The following is a 16,914-nucleotide window of genomic DNA, read 5'->3' on the forward strand; positions in this document are numbered from 1 at the left end:
TTCTTTGAAATGACACTCTCTAAACCTGACATACCTCCTGTGCTAAAAACAGAGGCTTCATGACTAATAAATCCTGGAGTCTTACAAAACATATCATCCAAATTTGCTAATTCGTCTCAAGTCTATGGTTTCTTTTAGTGTTAATTTAAAGCAAGATACCTTATCTGTTGATGAAAATTTATGTGCGTGTACAGATATTGCAACTGTTGCAAATAGCTATATTAACCAGTAAATATAAAATATCTATGAAAAATAGAATACTTGTAAAAATATAGACTTTTGTTTTAACAGGCATTGGTCATGTATTTGTGAAGGACTTTTTGCAGAATGAATTGAACCCTGCCAACAGTTGTACTGTTTGTCCACCTGTGTGACAATATAAACACTTTCACAATCCTTTAACACTGGAAAATTTGTTTGCATAGAAATGATCATAGGGTAATTTGTGTTTATGTACCTGAAATAAAGACCAGAAATGGACATGTGTACTAACAAGCTTAATGAGTTTATTAAGGAAACCATTAGCTTGTGAGCATTAAATCATTCATTTCTGACCTGAGGGGCTGGCAGGGTGTCTGGCTGGAGTGTTTAGCGCTGTGGGAATTTGCGTCATGGGCAGCATAATGAAAAATGCAGAGGCATGCGTTTTTCCACTGGCTCACTAAAAGCATCCACCGCCACTGTATCTCAGTACGGCGCAGTGGAGGGGGGGGGGGGGGGGGGGGGCGGTTGATTTGTCATGTGATTCAGAGACACCTCCACCTCTTCCTCCTCATCACCTGCCAAAAACCTCTATAAACTGTCTGTTTTAGTATCCCACCATCCACCATCCATGTCTGACACAATAAGCAAGAGATTTAGAAAAAAAGACCTCAAACATATCTCCAGTCAAACATAGAGCACTGTTGAAACTCCTACAGGCTCCTAATATTGAGTATGTTATTGTGAGTTTTAGTATGTGGAGTCAATGATGTGAGGGCTAGATTTTAATATACCTAACATGTGAAGGGATGTATGAGGCATAAGGCCCATGAATAATGCATATCTCAAAGTCACGTGTTCTTAGGCACTTTAGAGCAAACTAGAAAAGACTGTGGTTGTCAGGCAGATAACCCATGATAAAGAGAAGATATTTTTGTTGGGTAATTTACAGCCTATGATGTATTTTCTCTCTTTATTAATCCGCTTACACCAAAGAGAACCATGTGTGTGTTTTCATGTTTGTTTTTATTTGTTCTATCGTAAAAAAAACAATGAAAACTTTCACGTCCCATTTTGTTTATCCCCAAAACTCATTGCTATATATGTAATGCAGTCCCCCCCCCCCCCCTCCCAAATAGAGAGTAAGGGAGGGAGAATGGAGTGTGATCTTTACACAAAGAATGATTTGAGAAAGGAGACAGATGGGAGGAAAGAGGGGAGGGAAAAAAGAGAAACTGATTAGAGAAAAACTGGCAAGAAACCAAAGCAAGACACACTTATTTTCTGTTTAATGGCTGCAGTGGTAATCTACACTTTGTTTTAGCACAGTGAAAGAGCAATAGAGATGTAATATTTGTTATTCTGTAGAGGACATGGGAGGTCGCAGAGAGAGGTAGGGAGAGGTAGGTTGGGGGGTGGGGCATGGGCCCAGTGGACGACAGGTTTTTGCTCTACTCTTCTGCCTCCAGTCATTTAATTATGCCTCTTTTCAATGTCTTGTGCTTCTCTAATGTAATGGCACACATGCACACATACAAACACACACGCACATATAAACACACATGCACGCATGCACACGCACATACACATACACACAGACTTTGAACAAAGAGTCATCTGGGGAAACATTTACCCTGAGCCATCTTGGCACAGTTCTCTGTTGGAGAACACTAATAAATGACAGAAAAAGGAAGAATGGTAAGAAGTAGAGGAGTATATAAAGGGATTCAAAAACACCCAAATATCTGTTGCTTTAAAGACTGTTGTCACAGTGGCATGTGTTGCCATAGTATCATATTTGCTACTTTGTATAAATGACAGTAAACTCTTATCTACACAGACACACAACCCAAATCATGTCCTTTACCCCTTATCCATAAAAGCACTAACCTTTCTTCTCTGTTCCAGTCCGGGTCTGTGGGAACAGTCTGAGGTGGCATTAGAGGCTCAGTTCTATGGCTTTGCTGCAGTGGAGATTAAACATGAAAGAGAGCTGGCCTCCTACACTCACAGGCCTATGTATCGATCAGTGTGTCTTTTAGCTCTTCTCACTGCAAAGGCAGGTTTCATCTTACAGCCAAACAGAGGCAGCAGCTCTCATGTGAAGCACACTATGTTTGTTTCACAGTGTAACACTACCATAGACCCATCAGTGTGAGGCTAGAATGCAGCAAACCCTTTTTTTAAAAAAAAAAAAAAATTGTGAAGCAGTAATACACCGGTTTTATCAAAATTGATTTACACTCATTTACAGTAAACTACATTTAGAGCATGATTTTTCTTGGGTAAAAGAGTAATCCTTGTCTGAAAAACAGGTTAAAATACGCTGTGTTACAGAGAGGCTCAGTAACTCTAAGCTAAGTGTAATAGCTCCCTTTTGTAAACAGAAGACAGTGATGGTCTCATGGTAATAATAATGGGGAAAAAGTGAAAAATTATCCCTCTTTTTTATTTATAGAGAGAGAAATAAGAAACAAATGTTCCTGTGCTGTACATTAAAGAGTGAAATAAAGGTGCTCCGTTATCATTTCCACACAGGGTAGTTCATCTGTATGAGTGTGTGTGTGTGTGTGTGTGTGTGTGTTTATATGTCTGTGCGTCTGTCTGTTTGTGTGTGTATGTGTGTGTTCTGTATTATCAGCAGATACTCTGAAGGGTACATTTGTTTTATCTTGAATGCTAGGAGCTGCTGCATTCATGGTTTAGTCTGTTGTTAACAATAGTCAGTGTTTGTGGGTGTGTCTGTGTTGCATCTTCTATTCATCTTGTATCTTTATCCTCTTCCTCTTCTTCTTCCTCTATTTATTTCTGCATGAAAACTCTAGGGGGCTGTCAAGATAGAAGAGTGTGTGTGCGTGTGTGTGTGTGTGTGTGTGTGCGCGTGCGTGCGTGTGTGTATGTTTGACATTTTGACATGATAAGCAATTAAGAGGAACAGAGATACAACCTCAACATTCTCCAATGAAACATAAGAGAGAGAGAGAGAGAGAGAGAGAGAGAGAGAGAGAGAGAATATGCAGGAGTAAATAACATGTCCTCTGTTCCCTCGTCCACTTCCACTAATTTATAATTTTACTCTGTAAAATTTAAAAAAACAAAGGATGGTCTCTCTCTTGTCACTCTGTTCAGTTCAGTTTTGATGAGAGATAATCTATATGACTTCCTATCCCTGCCCCCCCCCCCCCCCACACACACACACACCTCCATTTGTCTGCTGGTGTGAGAGGGTATGTGTTGGAGTGCTGGGGATGGTGGCAGGGTGAAGTACAGTACAGTGTAGCACAGACAGTACTCATAGTGTTCACGCCACACACCCTCAGAGAATTCAAGGAAAGGCAGTCAGAAGAACTCATAAAGAGATAAAGATATCTCTTACACATTTGTGAGTGTGATGTCATTCTCTCTCATCCCCCCGCCCCCCTCTCGCCGTCTCACTCTTTCTCTCTCTCTCTTTATTTAACCTTGGTCTCTCTGTATTTGTTGTCCTCTCAGATAGTGGTTTAATTTCATAACTCTTTTAAAAGAACAATCTCAAATCATTTATTGTTATCTGTCACATATCATGCACATTAACACATCAGTAAAATTTGTGAACCTACTCATGAAAAGTTTCCTGCTTTATTTCCTCAAGTGACTCTTATTATAACGTGGAGTCATTCTCCTCCTGTAAAAGATGTGATTTACATTTTCCTGACAAAGGCTCAGGTGAGCAAGGGCTGCACTGAGATGAAACAGAAGGTTAACCATGAACAACATTGCTTTCTTCCTGTCATAAACAGGCAGAATCGTTTTATCTGAAGAGCTCTCCATGCCAAAAACTTTTTTAACTACTCAGCATGTACGTGTGTGGAAGCAGCTCAACTAATCAGTCATCTGTATCAGCCTAGTGGTCATATTGGCTTCATTTGTTCTGGAGGATTCAGTGTACAGACCGAACCTGAAGAGGTTATTCCTCAATAGGTTGTCAGGGTACCTCTATCCATGGTGCTGAAACACTCAAGTCTGTATTCTTTTGTTAACATGTAATTTAGTACACACAGGCTGGTCTGTTTAACAAATATTGAGTCCATATACAGTGTTAAGTTTTGCTTTTTTAAAACAGACTGTTTACTCCACTTTGTCACACTGCAGGCCATGAACTGATTTTAAATTGCTTTGGGCTAAAGTTGAAAAGGTTTGTCTCTTAAGGACCCGTAAAATCAACTGGCTTGGATACAGATTAAGAAAAAAGAGCCATAATAAAACATAAACGTAATTATAAGAGAAACATACTTACACACATGCATAGCTTACGTCTGTACCATGAAGATTCATCCAGGTAGGGTTTCTCTGGCTTGTTTGTGATAGAGTTGCTGCCATATGTTTGCACCAAGGCTTTGTCTGGTCTATATCAGTAAATATAGTAACAGAGGACACAAGGGAGCTCGTACATTGAGAGCAGGACAGAGCTTGCACCGTCAGCTCATCATGCTTCAAGGCATCTTGTGCACTGGTCAGGGCAACACAACTCACCACACAACCTTTGGACATCCATTCAGAGGGACTGTACTCTCCCCATCCAACCTTGACCCCTCCTATGAACATATGGAGTGTTTGTAATAGGATTTCCAGCCATATGAAATGATTCTCTGGCCTTCACTGTAGGGACTCATCTCTCTCTGGCAGTGTAGGGAAAAGATGCTGCCTTCTCAGAGTGACACGGAAGGTTGGATCCTTCCTACCTCTTCCCCTTCCAGTTAGATTGAGAGCATTAGACAAATGTTGGAAAGATCTTGTGTCATTTAGGAGGACACCAGTCTGTGAAAACACAGACTATCTAAGTTTTATCATGACCAGCGGGGTGTCGGTTACAGTATACCATGACCTTGGATATTTCTGGCATGTTATTGACCCAGCTGACTGCTGTGTGCATACATCTGTACTTCATTTGAAGAATTTCATTCAATTCTTCATTTTTTGCTTTACAGTTTAAAAAATGGATTTGTGGTTAAGAAAACAGACAAATGTTTGGTTCTGGGTTGAGTGTGACACAGAAAAGAGGTTAGTGTTAACCTTTGTAGAAACTTGTGAACCTTGAATTGAACTCTTCTCCAGCCTGGACGATTCCTTTGTGATCTGGACTAATAACTAAATCAGGACTGGAAAGACTAGCGAATGTGTATTTTTTTTTGTATCTGCACATTCCTCTGCACATTACAAAAGCTGGATTTTATCTCATCTCTTGTTTTTGGCGCATTCTTCTTCCATTATCTTGGATTGATTTTTTACGCTCCATTATATTCTTCTCCTCTCTTCCTGCCGAGCCTTTCATCGATTTCTCTGTGTTGTCTGACAGGAGCTCTCCCATATCATGTATTGCAGTCACAAAAGATAGATAATGACCAATATTACCCACCACCTCTCTCTTATTATGGAGTCGTGTCACCTCCGCTCACTGCTTATGGTTTCTTTGTCTCTTTTGGGGACACTGTGGAGTTCTGAGTTCATTTTTAATCAGCAACTCCACAAGTGTAATTGAGCAGTAGTTGAGTAGTTGAGTAGTTTGGCTTATGTGATATTCTCACATAATCAAAGCGGGAAAATATTGACACTCTCGCTCATTGTCGTGTCTGTATCAGATGCATTGCTTCATTTCTTGATAATACAAGGCATGCTTTAACAATAGCATAATGTTCACCTTAATTGTGCTCAGTCTCTGTCTCTGGCTCTCCCTCTCTCTCTCTCCTCCTCTCTCTGTGCCCCCCTCCCCCCATCTCTCTGTCTGGTTGTCTGTCTATCTGTGTCGTAGGCCTTTAGCCAGGCATACTCCACCCAGCGGAAGGTGGCGGAGGATGGGGAGACCAACGAGGAAGCTTTGCTGCAGGAATCGGCTAATAAGGAGGCATTTTATATGGCTCGTTTGCTGGAATTGCAGACGGAGTTGAAACTAAGTAGATCACAGTTCTCCAACGCACAGATGGAGAATGAACGCTTGGCCATGCTGCTGCAGGATGAGAGAGAGGTCTGGGTCAGAGAACCAAACATAACCAAGCTTCACCTCAGTCCAAATACAGTGTAGTCTTTTTAAAATGTGTTTCTTGATCTACAACATACAATGGTACAGTTCCTTATAGAATTAGAAATTTGAATTTTCCTAAAATGATTCTCAGACTCAAACATTCCTCAAATCAATGACCATCTCTCTCTGTCTAGAGTAACGAGATGTTGGAGCTGCAGAGGAGCAGGATGAGAGAGGAGATTAGAGAGTATAAATTCAGAGAAGCCAGACTCCTGCAGGACTACACAGAACTGGAGGAGGAGAATATCTCACTACAGAAACAAGTGTCCACACTCAAACAGAACCAAGTAAGTACACACACATACAGTTATAAACACACACACATACACACCCACCGTCACAAGAATGTCTTACACTCAAGCAGAGATAGTATCCATGCATGCACAAACATTTAAATGAATACACCGAATTGGAAGAGAAAATAGTATCCACTCCACCAGAACCAGTACCACACATACACACACACACACACACACACACACGCACACACACACAGACAGACACACATACACACACACACACACACACACACACGCACGCACACAAATACTGTAAATACATCAGTTAAACCTTATATTTAAAATATTTTAATTCCTGCAGGTGGAATATGAGGGCCTGAAACATGAGATTAAAGTTCTGGAAGAGGAGACAGTGCTGCTCAACAGCCAGTTAGAGGATGCGTTACGTTTGAAGGACATATCAGAAAGTCAATTAGAGGAGGCCCTGGATGCTCTGAAAAGTGAACGTGAACAAAAGAACAACTTGCGTAAAGAGCTAGCCCACCAGCTTAATCTAGGGGAGGGTGCATTCAGCGTAGGCTCCACCCATTTGACCTCCCTCACGTCCGCACCCCCAAGTGGCAGTGCCACACCCACTGCAGTTAGCTCACCGGGCAGCGAGGATGGTAGCAAATGTAATGGCCACCTGCTGCAGGGCGGGGCAGTGGGAGCAGGGCTCAGCAGACTAAATGGAGACTTTCGTCAAGCATCGGTGGGAAACAGGAAGGGTGAATCATTGACCCCTGACCTTTTCAGCGAGTTAAATTTAACAGAAATCCAGAAACTTAAACAACAGCTCTTGCAGGTGAGTACTGGAGTCAAAGGCTGATGTGACTACAGCTATAAAGGTTTTCACTAAACCTTCATGTGCCTTGAATTTTTTATGGGTAAGTAAATTGGAGGATTTAGCCAGTATTTTATATTTTATTTTAATCACTATAGTTTGTGAATCTGATGGCAAGTTAGTTTTAGAAGGTTTGTAATGTATTTATGTAAATAGTTTTAAAACATGAGATGTACACAGTGTGCAGGGAGAATGAAAAGAGAGAGAGAGGGAGAGCAAAAGAGACGACAGTGCTGCACAAAAGATGGATGTCAATTTGTTTACAGCTGCACACTGCAGTATGTTGAAATGAAACTTAATCTCTCTCTCTCTCTCTCTCTCTCTCTCTCTCATACACTTTCTCTCTCTCTCCTCTCTCTCTCTCTCACACACACACACACAAGCATATGCCTTGGTCTTTCTAATGGGCAGTGCCATATGCTGGTTGTATATATAGCCTCTTTGGCATATTGATTTCAGGCGCTTGTGAACAGCATCCTTCATTGTTAAAGTGATGAATGAAATGTCAAGTGTTCTGCATGGTTTAGGTGCAAACCAGTAGGTTATGTAGTCATTTGACCAGAAAGTAAAGTAAATGATACACTTGGCCTGTCTGAGAAGTGGTATTCATCTTATTCCACTTCCTCAAGGTAGCTTCTTTTCTTTATCCCTTTACCTCAGTTCCCCCTGATCCAAACAAAACTGGATTTATAAAAGTAGTGTCAGAGGACTGCACATTTTGGCCTGTGCTAGGCACGAGCCCGCCCTGTTCAAAGGGCCGAGAGCAAGGTAATGAGTGGATAAGATGATTCAGGCTTGTGCAAAAATGTACTGTTATATGGACGTAAAGATCACTGGTAAAGGGGAGGAAACAAGGGCAGGACACAGTTTTGGAGGTGTGGTATGCTTGGAGTCTACTTTACAACACATCTCTGTTCCAACCCCAACATCTGATTGGACTTGTTTACAATTCTAATCACCAAACCCTTGCAACACCCATACATCCACAGCTATTTGAGAGCGAGAATGTGCTGTTTAGTGACTTCCGTGACTGAGAATTAAGGAACAGAGCTGTAGACAGCTGATATCATGCTAGCTCGATGCCTTTCCTCCCTGCAGTTTGTGAGCTTTGGTCCATGTTTCAGGTGGAACGTGAGAAAGCAGCCCTACTGAGTCGTCTGCAGGAGTGTGAGGCGCAGCTGCAACACACCCAGTGCGCTCTGAGCGAACAGTGTGAGAGAGCGTGGCGTTTTCAGGAACGTATCCGAGCTCTGCGACAACAACACAGCCAGAAACAGCAGCGTGACCCAGAGGAAGAGGGGGAGGAGGGGACTGAGAAGAGCACAGCTGTCTCTGAGGGGTCTGGACTGGAGCTGCTGCAGTGCAAGTACAGAGTGGCAGTAACAGAGGTGGTAGGACTGAAAGCTGAACTAAAAGAATTGAAAGAGAGGTACAATGAGAAGATGGAAGGTGAAGAGGAGGAGTGCAGGCGTAGCCAGGTACTGGAGGAAAAAGTGGTGAAACTAGAGAGGAGCTGCAGGGAGAACCGGGAGCGAGTGGCTGCTCTGGAGGCAGAGTTACGGAAGGCAACGAATTTAACCAGCGAGAGCCAGGGTCTCCTCAACTCCACCCAGGATGAGCTGGTAACGTTTAGCGAGGAACTGGCTCAGCTCTATCACCACGTTTGCCTGTGCAACAATGAAACCCCCAACCGCGTCATGCTCGACTACTACCGCCAGAGCCGGTCGCCACGCACCACCAGCGGAACTGGGCTCAAAACCCAGGATGAACACAGAATTCTCCTCACCCCGCGGTTAGCACGCCGGCTAGCCGCGGTCAACGCCGTAACAGAATCCCGCAGCCCCTCAGAATCACCTTCTAAAGAGCCCCTTTCCGACCAGAGCCCCTCTCACACTCCTCAGACCGGTTCGCCCATCATCAGTGGCTCTTCATCTTCTTCTTCCTCTTCTCCGGCACCTGAGTCCACAGGCTCAGACCCCCGCCGGGAGCCCATGAACATCCACCATCTGAACGCCATTATCCGTGACCAGATAAAACACCTGCAGAGGGCAGTGGATCGCTCACTGCAGTTGTCCAGGCAACGAGCTGCAGCACGGGAACTTGCTCCGCTCTTCGACAAGGACAAAGAGGCCTGTATGGAGGAAATCCTGAAGCTCAAATCACTCCTTAGCACCAAGAGGGAGCAGATAGCCACTCTTCGCCTCGTCCTCAAAGCCAATAAACAGGTATGCTCAACGGTGATTTTTATGAGAAGCTGTCATATGGATTGTCTTATTGATCCTGATTGACTGAATCATTGGATATGAACCATAGGGGATCTCATAATGAGTATTACTGATATCTCAGGGGTTGTTAGCATTCTAATGGAGGAAGGTGTTTGGTCTCTCTTGCGTTACATCTATGTTCTTAGAACAAAAAGTACCTCACCTTCTAATCAGGGTAATGCACTTTTGATTTGAAGAAAGACTGTGTGTGGTAAAACATGTCGTAAGGTTTGGGAGTAGACATAGTGTCTGTGGCCTCCCTCGACTCTTAATAATTTACGGCGATGCAGGTTAATAGATTTATAGATTTCCTCTGTAGGGATTCTATAGACTTTGTGTGCTTGCACTCTCCATTACTGTGCACTACACTCACTCTGGGGACACACCTCTACCGGCCAAATGGAATGATAGCTATGAATTGCCCTTTCTTGGCTCCTCTTTTCAGTTTCGATAGATTTTAAAAAAAAGCAATTATGTGGTAAATGTATTTCATACATCATTCTCAACCTCACCCTCAAGAGCACTCTCTTGGCATCATTCTCACTGTTATTTCAAGTCATTGGAGAATCAGCTAGAAGAATGAAATGAAGGGAAGGAAAGTGATGTCATAAAGGAGGCCACTGAACTTAACACAGGAGCCTAAAGAGAGCTCAGATTCTCTAAACACAGTGGCTGTTTGCTCCCCATATGGTGATTACCACCTCAAGAATCTTAGGATGTCAGTGCTTCAGTATTTATGTTTCTAGTTAACTGATCTGAGTGGCACCCACCCAAACTTCATCCCCTTGTGCAAAATAGCGTTAACCGTAAATTTAGATATTTTATTGTGTTATCTGTCTCACATGTAAGTTGTAAACAAATAAATGAATACATACATGTATTATGTGTACTTTTTTGTTGTTCTCAGACTGCAGAGGTGGCGTTGGCTAATCTGAAGAGTAAATATGAGAATGAGAAGAGTATAGTGACGGAGACGATGATGAAACTGAGAAATGAACTGAAGGCTCTCAAAGAGGATGCTGCCACTTTCTCTTCTCTCAGAGCCATGTTTGCTACGCGGTGAGACACACGCACGCGCACACACGCACACAAACAGACACAGCCTTTTTTCACCTCTCATATGATAACGATACAACATCTTCGTGTAACCTATATGTGTATATAAGTATATTTTTTCTGTCTCTCTGTCTCTGTAGCTGTGATGAGTATGTAACTCAGCTTGATGAGATGCAGAGGCAATTGGCAGCAGCAGAGGATGAGAAGAAGACCCTGAACTCTCTGCTACGGATGGCCATCCAGCAGAAACTGGCTCTAACCCAGCGTCTGGAGGACCTGGAGTTCGACCACGAGCAGTCGCACCGCACACGAACTAGCAAGTTCTCCACTAAGGCCAGGAGCGCCACGCCCAAAGTAAGTGAAACAGCAGCCTCACCCCTACCAGACTCCTCTGCCCCCTCTACAGCATCGGGGGCAGTCACAGAAGCAGTCGGCCTAACCTCTCCAGTAACACACAGTAGGCTCCCACAAACCCCAACACACTCTTCAGCACCAGGCAGCCCCCCCATGTTGGAGCCCCCCTCCCCTCCAGGCTCTTCAACACCCCCTGCCATGGCCTGTCGTTTGGGCCAATCGCAATGGACCCTGGGAGTCCGCACATACGTGGTGGAGCCCCACTCTTTCAATGTAGAGTATTCTCACCTATCCCGACCTGCCAATTTCACTCGTCGCTATGCAACTGAGTTCCACTACTCCCCAACTCGCACGCCAGGCTCCGCCCCATCCTCGCCATACCGTTCACCAGTTCTGGGGACACGGCACTCAACCTGGAGCTCCCCTCAGACTGGTTTCCTGCCCAGTCTAAGCCGTACCACTTCCCGATACAGCTCCCACTCTGTCTACAGCCCACTCTACACCCGAAAGTACAGCTCATATCAGCCCCGCTACTGAGGCGCATTGGCTGGGACAGAGAGGAGGAGGGTCTTGTTTCTTGTGTGTGTTCTTGAATGTCCAGTGACTTTCGCTCAGGGATTAGCGTGGAGCACAAGTGACCTGACCATCATTAGAGACTGTTGACCAGTTGCCAGGACTCTGTTTTCATTCGTCCTCTCTCCCTCGTTCTCTCTACAGTGACTTTTTGTGCATGTGAATTTCACAATGCCTCTACAGACAGAAAGACAGGTCATAGGGATGTTTGAGATTACAGGAGCTGGATGTTCAGTAAACGAAGTTAGCCCGTGAAGATATTTGTTGCTTATAGCCAGAGTGAGCAGTGTAATTCTAATGAATTAGAGAGAGGAGTACCAATATTGTTGCCATGTCAGCTTAGTGCTGTACACAGAAATATGCACTGCTGAATTCTACACTGTGTTTTAATTCTTTGACCTTTTCTACATTTTTATATAAAAATAATTCTTCTCAAATGTAGAAGACTCACTAGAGTTGAATTTCAAGGTCAGATAATGGTTATTGAATAACTGCAAGGCGTTTATTTGTTTAAAAAAAAACAAAAAACAGAACAGTCCTCTTGCCATCACCACTGCTGTGTTTTAACATTGTGTGATCCAGTTTTTGGACTTTGACTTTTCACTTATGACTCACAGCGAATTCACAGTGCCATCCAGTGGCTACACACGCGATGATCTGTATGTATTCAGGAAAGAGCTAAACTTGATGAAATTATTTTAGCATAATTCAGTCTCACCAACTAAAATGTCCCTGAAATGGCATTATGCAGTGTTAAAACATTTTTTAATTGACAGTAGTGATTATGCTAGTACTAGATGAGGGTTAAGTGATTAATAGACACAGAGGCAGGTGTTGTTGGCAAGTAGGCTTACTCAGAGCTTTTGAGCTTTGTGTGTGTTTTAAAGGACACTGTAGCGATCTTTGAGTGAATGTAGTTGTTAAGCAATGTAAAGATATGCTGGCGTAACAATTCTCAGGGATAATATACATGTTCAAGCTTCTTCTTATTCTTCTTCTTCTTCTTTTTTTTTTTTTTTATTTAGAGAAAAAGCTGCTTGCCAAATCCATTTTAAACAAACCCGTATCAGTGATTAAGGATATACGTAATGCAGGACAGTCAAGCCTTCAGTGACACTGAATCAGTTCTGTGGTGACTCTGTGATGTTGCACACATGCTGTTCTCTAAATTGTGTGTGGTTGTGACTTACTGTGTTCAGTGTATTTGTGATGACTGCGCTGCATTTGCCTTGTGTTCAGTTTTATATTGTTCATCACTTACTTTGAAATTTTATTTTTAAGCACACCCTTCTCAGTTTTATTTTTGCAAATTCACACATTTTGGCAGAGCACCATGCCCTAAAGCTGTTATTCAAATAAGTCCCTCCTAAATGAAGGACATTAGTGTCAAGACAGAGGAGGAATGGTGAGGGATTCATCACAGTATGCGTTAGCCAATGTGAAGCTGCTCTGTTTGACTTGGTTGCTATGATAACCCCTCATCTATGAAAACACTTTCCTTTTCCTGAACCCCCAGTAGAATAAATCTTTGGAGGGGAACACATATTTATTGCATTCCATTTATGATTCAGTAAGAATTTATCTCTCCTTATGACATCATAACACACCAAAGACATAATCTGAACTACTGTAACAATTTTGGAGCAGGGAGGAGAAGAACAGTGATGTCATAAAGGATACTATGAAATCTTCAAGGAAAGGCAATAGAACATTGAGTGTCATCTATATCTGTGACTGCTTCCTCTGAAAACCGTAGTATGTCCTTCTTTCAATAATTATGTTCCTAGATTGGATGGGCTATTACATCATAATACCTGATGGAATCAGAATGCACATTGAACCAAAAGCATTTGACAGGTGTCCTCTCTAGCATCTCCACTCTGATAATCAATTGTTCATGCTATTATAAACAAAATCAGTGGAGATGGGTGATGATTATAGGACACTAAAATCCCACTATGCAGGTCCGAACACTTACTCTGTCACCTATGCTTGCCTTATCACATACTGCACTACTATAACTGCACTGGGCTCAACTACACACAAACGACATAGAAATCCTAGCCTGCCTTATCACAGCACTACACAACATGTTGTCTAATACACATACGCCTTAGTATACACTGTACCTCACTGGCCTTAGACACAATGCTGAACTTTCAATTGTTGACACTAGGATTTGTATGATTATAGTAGATATAGAAAAGCTATTCTTTTTTGAAGGCATTTGTTTTGTAACAGTATGTGATCTTAACTGCAGAGTATTACTGTAAACTGTAGTCATAAGAATTGTAAACCTGTTGATTTGTGTTAGGGTGTACAGTCTCAGAATGTAGTATCTGAGATTTCTCTGGGGTGATGTTGAATGGTATTTTTACTGGTTTTATGCGAGTCTTTTTGCTGGAGGGCAGGTTGTGGTGTAGCACTGGATCCTGAGAGAAAGTCTTGGACTGGACACACTTTTGGCTTTTGATAAACAAAAAACAAAATAAAGAAATAAAAAAGAAACATAAGAAATCTATGTGACCTCCTCTCTGTGTCACCAGTCTCTGTGAGCCCTAACAAACACATAAAGTTACGTAAACACACGCACACACACACACACATGTTTGCATGAATTTCATCACCCAGAGTTTCGCGGCATAGAGCTCAAATGCAGCACGTTTCCATTCAATTGCAATTTCAACCGATTTAAAAAATCCCCAAACCTGTCAAATGCTGCCTAGGTCCCTGTGGCATTCTGCAGATATCAGCTACATCATTCTCATGCGTTTTACTTTGATTTTTTTCATTCTAGACAGTCAAGCAAAAGGAAACTCACACTCTTTACAATCTGCAGATTTGTATCAGTGTTCTGCTTTTGTACTGTATTCTGTAAATCCAAGCACTTTGTGCAAACGTCACACAGTTCCAAATTCCATTTGGGGCCAGACTGTTATCTGTTGGCACAGAATGTCATCTTCCTTAAATGTGCATGTATACAAGATACAGGAGAGCTATATCTCTGTAATGTACAATGATAGATCCTATATTCCTCATATATGTAAATATGATACATAAATGAACAACATTTTCATGTGTCCTTGTCTTTCCTGTGTGAGTGACTCTTGCACCTTCCCCTCTCTCCCTCATGATGTCAGCTGTTTCAGGTTTTGTGTTGTCTTCTCTTGGTATGCCACCTGACAGGACACGTACATTCTGTTTTACATGTCATTAAAACGGCTTCAAACCTCTGCTTTGGTTATATTCTATGGTGTGATAGGAGTTGTTTTTTTTCTGCATAACAATGACGAGCAAAATATATATGAATGTATCAGAACAGGATTACGTAAATATAGCACTCCTGCAGAAAAGTCCTGCGGAATCCTATAGTCTGAGACTTAATTTAACTTGAGGAACAGCTGTGTACACTCTTCAGCCAATCAGAGATTACAGTATTAAACTGGCATGAAAACTAGCAGGACTCTGTAATTCTAGTACTGTACTGTACTTGAATGACCCTGGTTTAGATGACCTTAAAACCGTCAGGCAATATTTAATGAAACATTTTTAATGTTTACTCACACTCTTCCCATTTAGTCCTCATCATGATCACACTTTCAGATCTAGTTTTTCACCTCCAGGAAAACTGATCATATGTCATAACATTCCAGTATTTAGATGGTCTTTGGATCCTGGATTATCTGAATCAAGCATGTTTGCATAGGACTCAGGCAAGTTCTGCATGTGCCGTAGCTCTACCCTTGGTCTTCTTGGATCTCTGTCCAGTTGTGTTGTCCCTTCCTAGGCACGTGGTCTGAACAGTCCGCACGCTGGGTATCTAACGTGTCAGTCTCTTTCAGATTGTCAGCAGCCTGCTACCTCAGTGCCGCCACACTCCTCACAGTTAAGACTAAGAAGGGCCAACAGGTAACTAAAACTCCCAGAATCTTCTGCAGCAAGGAAGAGCTCGCGTGTTTGGTTTCACCTCTTGTAACATTTAGCCAATATGTCAGTCTGTAACATTTTTGTCTGGTGTGTTTCCTGTTTTGAGAGACGGTCTCTGTGTGTTTGCATATGTGTGTTTCTCATCCTGTTTTCTGCACGACGCGTTATGACATGAAGTTTTCCTCTACTGTCATATCTTCTTTTGAGCTTTCACTGCTCTTGTATATCTCTTCTCTGTCTCATCGATATGTCTTGCTGTTGTCTGGCCTTGGCTGTGGTTGCTGCAGGCGTAGCTTCATGGCAGAGCTCCAGGAGATTCAGATGCTCTGTTCCAGCAGCACTACGGACAGCAGTCACAGTACTCCTCCCTGTGGTCCTCTTCACTGTCTCCCACAACTGCCTTGACCTACTAAACCTGGAGCCCCATCCACTGTTTCTCAAGTCTGCTCTACCTCCATGGGAGTGCCTACACACAGACCCACTTCTCCATCCTGGAGCCCCAGTCCTAAGAGAAAAGCCATTACTGTACTGCAGTCATAGTTCTCCCGGGCCATAATACCTTGCCATGAAGCCGTGCTATGGAATGGATGGCCGCATTCTGGTCTGGGCCGAAGGACCCAAACACCTTTGTGAGAGGTGACTGTTGTCATAAATTATATTATGGGCCATGTATTTATATTTGGGTGTTTATTTACTTGTTTGTTTGTTAGTGAATGGCTAGTTTTGTTGTTTACACTTTTTACACACTGTTTTGCAAGTGAAAATGTTTCACAGCTGTGTCAGCTGAATGTATGAATTTACATTGATTTAAGTATATTATGTGAGTGAAAAGTTCAAGCAAAAACAATCATTGTTTAGTTGAGAAGCATGTAAAACTGTAAACTATGAAAGCTGCTTCAGATTCTGGTGTGTGTTTTAGTTTAATCAAATAAGGAGGTTTAATGAATTAATCAACAAATTAAACCCAGGCCTTGTTCCCGTAACCAAATAAAAGACATATGCCTTCTACCAGGAATGGGTGTTCAGGTAGAACCTGCCTTCAGTTACAAATACAGTATGTTAGGAAAGGTTCAATTGTTGTACGTAACACAGATAGATTGTAGTTTGATGGGTGGTGCCAGTTTTAGTTCATCAAAGTATCTGCCTTGGCAAGGTATTATTAGCAATGTACTGTACTCCTCACATTAGTGCACCGAACTACCTCTCTCTAATTTCATTTAGTAAACTTTTCATTTTTTTCCACCTGTTCAACACCACATGTAATGTGTACTTCTTTTAGGAACATCCTTGTCAGTTCAGACCTTTCTGTGTAACATGGCACAAATTCAGATGCTTTAGGATCATTGAATTTTTTACGTT

At 42.4% G+C, this 16,914-nt stretch overlaps 1 protein-coding gene across 1 annotated transcript in view; it reads left to right on the forward strand.

Annotated features, from left to right (window-relative positions):
* LOC115817403 (protein bicaudal D homolog 1) overlaps window positions 1-15,518 on the forward strand; it is a 19,841-nt gene extending 4,323 nt beyond the window's left edge. The window contains exons 2-9 of the mRNA XM_030780706.1: window positions 5,990-6,202; window positions 6,394-6,546; window positions 6,860-7,101; window positions 7,156-7,342; window positions 8,506-9,606; window positions 10,553-10,704; window positions 10,842-11,055; window positions 15,471-15,518. Of these exons, the coding sequence (XP_030636566.1) occupies window positions 5,990-6,202; window positions 6,394-6,546; window positions 6,860-7,101; window positions 7,156-7,342; window positions 8,506-9,606; window positions 10,553-10,704; window positions 10,842-11,055; window positions 15,471-15,518 (2,310 nt within the window). The remainder of the gene's footprint in view (window positions 1-5,989; window positions 6,203-6,393; window positions 6,547-6,859; window positions 7,102-7,155; window positions 7,343-8,505; window positions 9,607-10,552; window positions 10,705-10,841; window positions 11,056-15,470) is intronic.
* Window positions 15,519-16,914: the final 1,396 nt, after the last annotated feature.

Source organism: Chanos chanos, chromosome 1, assembly GCF_902362185.1.
Source record: "Chanos chanos chromosome 1, fChaCha1.1, whole genome shotgun sequence".
NCBI lineage: Eukaryota > Metazoa > Chordata > Actinopteri > Gonorynchiformes > Chanidae > Chanos > Chanos chanos.